A 12117-nucleotide genomic window follows, 5' to 3' on the forward strand; every position below is an offset into this window, starting at 1 on the left:
ACCCATCAGTTAGGTAGTGGGACGGTTTACGGGGCAAGGCACCCATCAGTTAGGTAGTGGGGACGTTCTACGGGGCAAGGCACCCATTAGTTAGGTAGTGGGACGTTCTACGGGGCAAGGCACCCATCAGTTAGGTAGTGGGACGTTCTACGGGACCAGGCACCCATTAGTTAGGTAGTGGGACGTTCTACGGGCAAGGCACCCATCAGTTAGGTAGTGGGACGTTCTACGGGGCAAGGCACCCATCAGTTAGGTAGTGGGACGTTCTACGGGACCAGGCACCCATTAGTTAGGTAGTGGGACGTTCTACGGGGCAAGGCACCCATCAGTTAGGTAGTGGGACGTTCTACGGGGCAAGGCACCCATCAGTTAGGTAGTGGGACGTCCGGGGGGCGGGAGGGGGTCATTTTTACCTTCGTCTCTTGAAATTTCTTTCTTTTGCCGAATACTCTTAATTCTTTCATTCTATATCGACTGCACCCCCATTAAATTCCTTAGAGTAATTTGCTTTTGTTTGTTTTTCCAGAAAGACGTATCTCTCCCCCCCCCCCCCTTCACACCCCCACGTACGGCCACCCTATCACACCCCCCTTACTTACTGTTTATTCTGCAGCTGACACCGGAACACGTCAAGCGAGTCGTCCGTCACGTGCTTGTGCACGCCCCTGTCCTCCTCACTCCTGCCGCGCCGTCTGCCCCAGTCATCGGCGCCCTCCTGCGCCCCGGCGGGTCTGGAACCCGGGGCGTGGGGGTGGCGGTGGTGCTTGTGGTGGCGTCGTGTCTGGCCGCTGGTCGCCATGGTTGTGTTGCCGCATACAGCCTGTCGAGATACAGTAGCACACGATAATTGACTAACTAGTGTCAATAGCTAACTAATTATTTACAGGGTTGCCACATTGGAAAAAAACATCTTCAACAAAAATCAAACCCATTTAATGTCAGATTCAGTGGGTTTTTTAGGCTTATATTCTAATGTGGGGCTGGGTGTGTGTGTGTGAGGGGGAAGGGCTATGCACCACTTCCCCAATTATTTTTCTAGATGTATTTTATATAGTAAACATACACCTTTACTAGTGTCCGCCGCCCCCCCCCCCCCCCCCGGGAAAAGAGTCTGGAAGAAACCTGCTAAATTGTACCTGTGAAATAGGACTTGAGATTCTAAAAATGTAATGGTAAAATAGCCATAGACTTCATGACAATTTAGCGGTTAAATGGTCCTAGACTCCATGACAATCTAGCGGTTAAATGGTCCTAGACTCCATGACAATCTAGCAGTTAAATGGTCCTAGACTTCATGACAATCTAGTGGTTAAATGGTCCTAGACTCCATGACAATCTAGCGGTTAAATGGTCCTAGACTTCATGACAATCTAGTGGTTAAATGGTCCTAGACTCCATGACAATCTAGTGGTTAAATGGTCCTAGACTTCATGACAATCTAGTGGTTAAATGGTCCTAGACTCCATGACAATCTAGTGGTTAAATGGTCCTAGACTCCATGACAATCTAGTGGTTAAATGGTCCTAGACTCCATGACAATCTAGTGGTTAAATGGTCCTAGACTCCATGACAATCTAGTGGTTAAATGGTCCTAGACTCCATGACAATCTAGCGGTTAAATGGTCCTGAACGTTTCTTCGACCCCGCCCATGCCATTGCTGGGTGATCCTATCTTCTGATTACCCCGGGGACTATGGGGCCACAGAATATTGATGATTGGGGGAAATACGGTACGATACGCTACGATAACATCCGGGTTGTCAAGGCTACAGCGAGTAGAACAAAATGGCGTCCTGTGTTACAAGTGTGTTGTTGGGGAATTAGCTGTGTGGCCATCTACAAGGTCAGTCGTACAACCAGCTGTAAGCATACATGTACAACCAGCTGTAAGCATACATGCACAACCAACTGTAAGCATACTCGTACCACCAGCTGTAAGCATACATGTACAACCAGCTGTAAGCATACATGCACAACCAACTGTAAGCATACTCGTACCACCAGCTGTAAGCATAATGGTACCACCAGCTGTAAGCATACATGTACAACCAGCTGTAAGCATACATTTATAACCAGCTGTAAGCATACATGTTCCACCAGCTGTAAGCATACTCGTACCACCAGCTGTAAGCTTACAAGTATAACCAGCTGTTAGCATAATTGTACAACCGGTTAAATGACCAGTTATTCAAGCAGCTGTACACCCAGCTGAATAGAGTCAGCCAGCTAAGTAACCAGCTGTACAGTATGCCGTACGACCAGCCATACAACCAGCCATACAACCAACCTTACATCCCAACCATACAACCAGCCTGTACAACCAACCATACAACCAACCTTACAACCACACAACCAACCTTACAACCAACCCTACAACCAACCATACAACCAACCATACAACCCACCATACAACCCGCCATACAACCCGCCATACAACCAACCATACAACCAGCAGTACAACCAACCATACAACCCGCCATACAACCAACCCTACAACCAGCTATACAACCACCCTACAACCCACCATACAACCAGCCATACAACCAGCCATACAACCAACCCTACAACCCACCATACAACCAGCCATACAACCAGCCATACAACCAACCCTACAACCAACCATACAACCAACCATACAACCAGCCATACAACCCACCATACAACCAGCCATACAACCAGCCATACAACCAGCCATACAACCAACCATACAACCAACCATACAACCAACCATACAACCTGCCATACAACCAACCATACAACCCACCATACAACCAGCCATACAACCAACCATACAACCAACCATACAACCAGCCATACAACCAGCCATACAACCAACCATACAACCAACCCTACAACCATACAACCAACCATACAACCAGCCATACAACCAACCATACAACCAGCCATACAACCAACCATACAACCAACCATACAACCAACCATACAACCAACCTTACAACCATACAACCAACCATACAACCAGCCATACAACCAACCATACAACCAACCATACAACCAGCCATACAACCAACCATACAACCAGCCATACAACCAACCATACAACCAACCTTACAACCAACCATACAACCCGTCATACAACCAGCCATACAACCAACCATACAACTAGCCGTACAACCAACCATACAACCAGCCAAGCAACCAAACATACAACCACCCATACAACCAGCCATACAACCCGCCATACAACCCGCCATACAACCAACCATACAACCAACTATACAACCAACCATACAACCAACCATACAACCAACCATACAACCAACCATACAACCAACCATACAACCAACCATACAACCAACCATACAACCCGCCATACAACCCGCCATACAACCAACCATACAACCAACTATACAATCAACCATACAACCACCCATTAAACCAACCATACAACCAACCATACAACCAACCATACAACCAACCATACAACCAACCATACAACCAACCATACAACCAACCATACAACCAACCATACAACCAACCATACAACCAACTATACAATCAACCATACAACCACCCATTAAACCAGCCATTCAACCAGCCATACAACCAACCATACAACCAACCTTACAACCAACCATACAACCCACCATACAACCACCCATACAACCCGCCATACAACCCGCCATACAACCAGCCATACAACCAACCCTACAACCAACCATACAACCAGCCATACAACCAACCAAACAACCAACCATACAACCAACCATACAACCAACCATACAACAACCATACAAGAACCATACAACCCGCCATACAACCAACCATACAACCAACCATACAACCGACCATACAACCCGTCATACAACCAGCCATACAACCAACCATACAACCAACCATACAACCAGCCATGCAACCAACCATACAACCACCCATACAACCAGCCATACAACCCGCCATACAACCCGCCATACAACCCGCCATACAACCAACCATACAACCAACCATACAACCAACCATACAACCAACCATACAACCAACCAAACAACAACACAACCAACCATACAACCAACCATACAACCAACCATACAACTACCCATACAACCAACCATACAACCAGCCATACAACCAACCATACAACCAACCATACAACCAACCATACAACCCGCCATACAATCCGCCATACAACCAACCATACAACCAACCATACAACCCGCCATACAACCAGCCATACAACCAGCCATACAACCAACCATACAACCAACCATACAACCAGCCATACAACCCAGCATACAACCAACCATACAACCAACCATACAACCAACCATACAACCAACCATACAACCAACCATACAACCAACCATACAACCAACCATACAACCAACCATACAACCCGCCATACAACCAATTATACAACCAACCATACAACCAACCATACAACCAACCATACAACCAACCATACAACCAACCATACAACCAACCATACAACCCGCCATACAACCAATTATACAACCAACCATACAACCAACCATACAACCAACCATACAACCAACCATACAACCAACCATACAACCAACCATACAACCAACCATACAACCAACCATACAATCCGCCATACAACCAATTATACAACCAACCATACAACCAACCATACAACCAACCATACAACCAACCATACAACCCGCCATACAACCCGCCATACAACCAACCATACAACCAACCCTACAACCAACCCTACAACCAACCATACAACCAACCATACAACCCGCCATACAACCAGCTTAACCCCACAAGTTGACATACCGCATCAGGACATGACCAATATGTTGTCACAAAAGATTATGTATATGATGGCGCGTGGCAGAGTACACAGACACCACGTGATCGATCCCCCCCCCCTGCTCCCAACCCTTTCCCAAGTGACCCCTTGTTTGTCGACGTATGCAACCAGCAGCCGATTTGTGAAGTACTGTACAAATAATGGCCGATATCAAGTTGTGTTTGTGAGCACACATTCCGGCGTGCATGGGACAAAGTGCGCATGCGCGAGAATTAGAATAACAAAAACCACGATCACAATAGCGACGCCATGACAAAACAGTGGATAAATATTGGCATCGGTGGTGGTTTAAGTGGGGGGGGGGGGGGGGGGGTGGGGAGGGGGGATATAGTGATCATGTCACCGCCTGGAGCACACTAATTTTAATGTCCCTGAAACGTTTTCCATTAGCTGTAACAAAATAGTCCCTTCAATAGATACAATGACCTTGGATAACTTTAATCTCGGAAGGATTATTTCTCGCCCCCCCCCCCCCGCCCTCTTCCGATCAATATCTTTATCATCCCATCCTCTACCGCCTCACCCACCCCACATCTCAACACACTGTCTCCTCTTATTTCTTTAATCACGTCCAATTGTAAAAAAAAAAAAATTAAAAAACAAGTTGGTACAAAAATACAAGTTTTATTTTAATTTTAATTTTTTTTTACAAAATAAAACAAATTGCAGTTCAGCTTAGGGTTAAATTAAAAGTATGGGTTATAAATACAACAGCTGAATTTGGCAATACATGAAATATCCATTATCTGGGTTAGAGTTACAGTTAATTAAAACAGCTGAACTGGCAACAATTGATCACATGACCGTGGCGGCTGGTTAAAAAAAAATGTCTCCTCACTGATGTTTGTACACACGCTTCACACGTGACGTGATGTTACCATAAATAGAAACTATTCAAAAACACTACCGGAATGAAGATTCGGTAACGAATCAATTTCCTCCATACCACGCGTGTTTAGGTATGTGTCGTATAGTTATGCGGTGATTGTTTTATTTTCTCCGGCAAGCTGTTTGTCACCCGTGTTTAGGCGGTGAAGCATGACGTCACTATAAGAGGGCGGGTTGCCCGCGGAGAGCGGGGAATCCCCTACGATATCCGCGTACTCGGGCGGCTTGGAGCTATATTTAGCCGCAGATTGAAACGCGGGGAGATTGTAAACCCCGAGTTGATCTATCGGCGACCGCGGGGGTTGTCTGACTCTGGTGCCATTTAGACCGGGCTCTGGAATTGATGACCGGGCCTGGTCAGCGCGTTCGATGGCGATGGTGCAGACGACCACGTGGCTGGGCGTGTCGGCGTAATCGAAGGACAAGATGGAGGCGCGCCTCGCCGGAAGTGGGCGCCGTTTTTGCATCGTCTGCACGATGTGGACGCAGCAGGTGAGAAGGTGAAGGCCGGAGGAGAGCAGCCCGCAGACGTAGTAGAGGGGGGCGGCGGTGTCCGTCACGAAGGTCCCGGCACCCAGTAGTAGAGCCGTCAGGACCAACCCCACCGGGGTCAGCACCGCCCGCGCCTTGACCTTGACCTCCGTGCTAGGCCCGAGGGACAGGGCGGCCAGCGCCCCCATGGTGCCGGCGCTGAGGGTCAGGGATGACGTCATGAGGAGGCTGGAGGGGAGGGAGGCCTGCTCCGTCCAGGCGAGGATGACGGAGATGCAGGCGGTGCCCAGGGCCAGGCAGTAGGTGTAGAAGTACAGGAGCAGGCAGCAGCGGGGGTCGTCGGACGCCATCGGCCTTGACCTTCATGACACGCGGAACAAGGTCACCTGCGTTTGTGAGAAAATAATAATGCATTTTTAGTGTGTAAACCAATTTGGGAAGCTATCGCTATAAATAAATGGCGTCGTTCGTTATCCCACGCCCCCACCCCCTCCCCTCATAAAATTACGTCACATGCTTCTCGATCTACTTTACTTACCCCGCCTCCTAACACACAAAATTGTTTTTATTTTTAGTTTTTCATAAAGAAATGCAAAAATCCAAGTTACGTTAGATTTGTTACGCCCTCCCCCCCCCCTACACACACACTGTGCTTCTTTCAGAGATTTTTCTATTTCGTCGGGTGATGTTGAACTTCATAAGTGGGGTGGGTGCACACACATCAAATAAAGTTACCCCCCCCCCCCCCCCCCCGCCCATAGATGAATGACGATAAAAAGTAAACGACTTCCTAACATGCCAATCAAATAAACTTAACAACTTCGTACAATCTACTGAAGACTTTATCGATAGAAAGGCACCATCCCCCCATACCTCATAGATAAATGAAGTAATATGTAAACAACTTTCTAACACCCAAATCTAATTAACTTAACAACTTCGTACAATCTAATGAAGACTTTAACGAAAGAAACTCGCCTATTCCCCCCCCCCCCCCCCTTTCCCATTTCTAAAGTTCTATTCCGAGAATTTTCATGCCAAATTCCAGATTTCCACACCCGATTCCCCTAAGGCTACGTCTAATCTAATTTCAAGCTCCCTTTAAACTTGGAGAGCCAAAAAAAAAAGATGAAAAAAAAATCTTCCTCACAGAGCATGTCAATAAATCATTATAAGGCTTTGGGAAGATTTGCTGTAAAGAGCACAGTGACAACACCTTTATAATTTTTGTTCGTTATAATGTTCGCTTGAAAGGAAACGTCACTATAGTGAAGGCTTGTATCTTTTTTAAGGATATAATTACTAGGAAGAGCTGCTTTTGATTTAAGTACGCCGAATAGGTTAAGAAATGGATCTGTTATTTTAACCCTTTATCTACTGACGGTACTTATAAGTACCACTTTAATTAAGTGCCTGTATTATTTTAAATTAAATACGAATTTTAAAAATTATTGATGTATTTTATAGTATTATCTCCCCCGAGTCGCCGGTAGTCGGAGGTATCAATGTTTTTAAAAAAATTAATGGTGTGGCGCTTTTTCAATGTCTTGCTATATCGGTAGTTCACAATTTTTCTGTACATTTCTCACACCCGTTCCTGATTTCCTTTTGTTTTACCTTATTTTTCAAGTTTTCAAACCCAAATATTTTTTATTGGCACCTTCAATAGTCAGGCAAACGCGTTTAACTTCTAGTTATACAAGTTTAATCAAATTGTCTTTGTATTAGATCAATGTTTACAAGTGGACTTATAAGTACCGTCAGGGCACACGGTCATTTTTTAAGGATTTTTTAGAAAATTGCAGATTTGTTAGGTGGAGTTACATAAATATTGTCTTGATAATTACTTATCGAAATGTACTCAAAAAATGATATTTACACATTTATAAGAAGGTTTGCATATGGTTTACCTAAGAAATATTGTAATTACATGTTAATTTCTAGTAGTAAAAAAATAACAAGAATAAAGGTATCAGTTGCAGGCTCGTTTATAAGGTTTAGTATACTTCATTTGTATACCAAAGCCTAGTTCAGGTTGTAAGATTTAATTTGTTAGTTATATTTACTGCAATGAACTGTCTTGCCTACAACAAATAGCATTTACATAATGTATACCTGTAGACTAGTAATAGTCCATACTTCTGCATATAGTATAGATCTATAAGGTAAATTTTAATCAGTAAACAGAAAAGAGTAATCCACTACTTCTTCCAAAACACATTGAGCTCACTTCTATTTATGAACTTTGCACTGTAGTGTAGACTTGTCATAACATTATAGTAGGCTACAATTATATTAGTATTTCTAGTAGTTGTGTGCTGAATGACTAGGCTTTTGTTTGTTTATGCGCCTCATTGTACTAGTTATTGGAAGCTGCCAGCAAAAGCATATTCATTCCGGCAACCGTTGCTAAACTAGAAAGACCACAGACAAGATTGAGGGAGCATGACATGTCGACTACTTTTGCTGTGTTTGAGGTCTAAGATGTGTTCCGATAGAAAATCCAGTAAAAATCGTACTCAAAATATACTTTTGTGCTGTATTTATGTGTGAAAATTACAAAAAGTGATTGTTATAATGATTGCCATTTTATTAGTTAATAAATTGTATCGTTTGTTCCTGTTTTGTAAAAAAAAAATTTTTGAAAAAAAAATGTCCTAGTTTACTGACGGTACTTATAAGTACCAATATCTGTTTGGGCCATTAAAAATTTATGAAACGAAATTTCCTTCGATATATGCTTTGAATGTGCCAAAAGCAATATAGTAACACATTGTTTAAGTAAAAATCTCATTCAGAACATAATTCCGTAAATAAAGGGTTAAGACAAATTACCCACCCGTTGTACTGAGAGCTATTTTGTATGAAGCTATTGTATGCTGTTTGCCTGTTTATTTGTTATATTGCTACTGTAGGCTGTTTTTTTTGTTATATTGCTGTTGTAGGCTGTTTATTTATTATATAGCTTTTGTAGACTTCATTTTTATATAGCTATTCTAGGTTGTTTGTTATATTGCTTTTGTAGACGCTGTGTTATATACTTATTTATGCTGTTTATTTGTTATATTGCTACTGAAGGCTGTTTTATTTGTTGCATTGCTATTGTAGGCTGTTTTATTTGTTGCATTGCTATTGTAGGCTGATCAATAAAGTATAGTTATTTTTTTTGTTTTTATACTTTTAACTTTTTTTTTGTAATAAATATATATCGTGGAGTGACGGGGGTGGTCGGATGGTAGAGCTAACGACTGCTACACTGTAAGTCTCGAGTTCGGATCCCAAACTTGAGGATGTTGGACGTCCGTGAGTTCACCCAGCTCTGATGGGTACCTAACTCACGTTAGGGAAACTAAGGCGGTTGGGCATAGTGCTGACCACACAATCCCCCATGTATGCCGAGGCCATTGAAACAGATAAACTCTACTTCATCTGCCCCATGTGTCTTGAGCACGAACGGGAAAAGTAACGCAACGTTCTTTTTTTTAAATAATCAACAATTATTTTAAACAGCTCATTAAAAATCCGCTTAATATTAAAAACGAAACAAACCAACATTTCTTTCATCCTCTTCGATTTTAACTCTAGTGCTGGAAGTGATTCCCTCCCGTTGACTCCGATTTAAGCCTGCTTTTCTATTAGGATTTGCTTCAAGAGTTGCCGTCCCTAGCTGACTAGCCTCATCTGCCTGATAGTTCGAACTCGAAACTTTTAGGATTTACAACCATGAGCTTTACCAACTCGACCCCAAATTTTTTATTTTTGTTGTTGTGAGTGACGCGTGATCACGTGTGAGCTGTCAACCAATCACAATAATGTTTGCCCCTATACCACAATGGAGTGTCGGCTGTGATTATCAATGTCGCATTTAACAAGTTCGCCATTTGACAGAAAACAATTTGCGCAGTGCCACCCACTTCATTATGCAGCGTGCATTCTGATAATCATAACAAAATATCGTGTCAACCCATCATTGGATGGCAGAATATGGGATTTTTTTACATGCATGTTTCCGTCGGAAATTAAAGCGATGTGCCAGATTTATTTTTTACAATAAATAATTAGATTGAAAAAAAATTATCCTTGTCGTTTTAGAAATAGAACTTATAGATGAGGAAGAGTGTGTATGTGTGTGTTGGGGGGGGGGGGGGGGTGGCTTGAGTTGGCCCCATTTTAAAAAATTGGAGGCATTCTCAACTTTGACATTAGCTTTTCAACCATTTCTCTCTAGATAAATTAAAAGAAAATGTGTATCGTCCTGGATGAATTACACACTGCGCACTCTCCCCCCCCCCCCCCCCCCACCTCAGTAACACATCGTACTTTTTATTCTTTTATCGTCATTACAATAATCAGAGGCGTAGTTAAGAGATGGCAGGTGGGGCGGTCGCCACAAGCGCCAATTCTAATGGAGCAAAAAAAAAAACAACAACGGAGTAGAAACAAAAATTTAAAGCTTATTATGAGCTGTATTAGTGAAAGACAAAATTACAGAAATAGACTACTTCCTTTCCTGAATGTTTTAGCTGAAAATAAAAAGATTATTCTGAGCTGCATTAGTGAATTCTACACAAAGTTAAGGAAATAGACTGCTGCTTTTCCTGAATGATAGCCAGTTGCTGAATCAATTATGTGGCGTTACAATAAAAGCAGTTAAGGGACAGTGACTAGTAAAAGGTGCTCACAAACTTTCCTAATTTGTGAAGAGAGGGGCGTTCTTTCGCCAAAGTAAATAACTATAAATAAATTAGTAATGGGGGGGGGGGGGGTCAAACCCAATAGTTTGCCCCTGTCGCCGGAATGAGTAATTATCCCTCTGACTGTAATTAGCTATAGTTTACCAGAGCATTTTGAAAACAAAAACCTAACAGATATATTTCGCACAGTAGCAAAAAACTGTTTCATATTAAAAGATTCAACTTGGCTGTAATCGCGGATCAGGTTGGAAAGTACAAACAAACAAAAATGTTTGTTAAATGGTTCGAAATGGTCTTCTAGATTTAATAAATGACTTTACACTTGTTTTGTGATAAGTGTGACTGGGGATTGTTTTGTAAACTTTTACCGATGTAATTAATTTTATTATTACTTTATATAAAGTGTATAGAATTTTGTTTTTGATTATGTGTAATGTAATACGTATTTTCTGCGTGTTGTTCAAAATCAGTTTTAAAAAGGGTTTCTTTCATGTGTGTGTTTTACTGATAATTCAGAAAATATTATTTAATTTAGCCTAGGATTTCAAAAGTAAATTTTATCTGTGTAAGCGGTGTAATACAATGGTGGGGTTTCCTTTGTCGTGACCATTTAGAGTTATTCTGACTTAAAATGCTTATATTTTGTTGTCTTTAGGCTAAATGTACAATTTAATATTTGACGTCTTTAACTAAAAAAATAATTAATTTAAATAATAAATAATTTTTGTCTTTAGGCCAAAGGTATGTTAATATTTTATTTCTTTATTTTATATTAAAAATAAACTTTTGACGCGTATTTGTGGCTGAGTATACAATTAAAACCAAATTCTAACTTTGTTTTGTCAGAAAGATGTGTCGCTGGATTTCATGGAAGGTCTAGAGAGAAAAACAACTTAAATGTCTTTTTGATTTACAAAATCATCAACTTAAAAACTTGATTTTTAATTACAAAATGATCAACTTACCGAACTGAAGTTGGAGAGAGAGGTCGTCTGTCAACAGGGTCTCCGTCATCCAGCAGTGCCTCACGGTCCGGCATCAGTGATTGTGACGTCAAACACGAGGGGGCAGTCAAGCGTGGAGAGTTTTATTTTTATCGAAACAAACAAGGGTGGCTGGATATTGTAGAGGGGAGGGGATAGTGGGTGGGTGGGGTGTGGGGGGTAGTAGTTTAAAAAAACGGCCAATGTGAAAAAAGGCCTCCGTGCCTACTGTTGTTGCCGTTAAATAAATAAAGTTAAA

The 12117-nt window shown here is 42.2% G+C and overlaps 1 protein-coding gene across 1 annotated transcript; it reads right to left on the bottom strand.

Annotated features, from left to right (window-relative positions):
• Window positions 1-5528: 5528 nt before the first annotated feature.
• LOC131949816 (uncharacterized) lies at window positions 5529-11910 on the bottom strand. Its single transcript, XM_059311802.1, has 2 exons — window positions 11841-11910; window positions 5529-6567 (listed from the first exon to the last, which is right to left on the bottom strand). The coding sequence occupies exon 2, from the start codon at window positions 6529-6531 to the stop codon at window positions 5776-5778; it is 756 nt and encodes a 251-aa protein (XP_059167785.1). The 5' UTR covers window positions 6532-6567; window positions 11841-11910; the 3' UTR covers window positions 5529-5775.
• Window positions 11911-12117: the final 207 nt, after the last annotated feature.

The sequence above is a fragment of the Physella acuta genome, unplaced genomic scaffold, assembly GCF_028476545.2.
Source record: "Physella acuta isolate Inbredline_101_S28 unplaced genomic scaffold, ASM2847654v3 ptg000715l, whole genome shotgun sequence".
Classification (NCBI taxonomy): Eukaryota; Metazoa; Mollusca; class Gastropoda; family Physidae; genus Physella; species Physella acuta.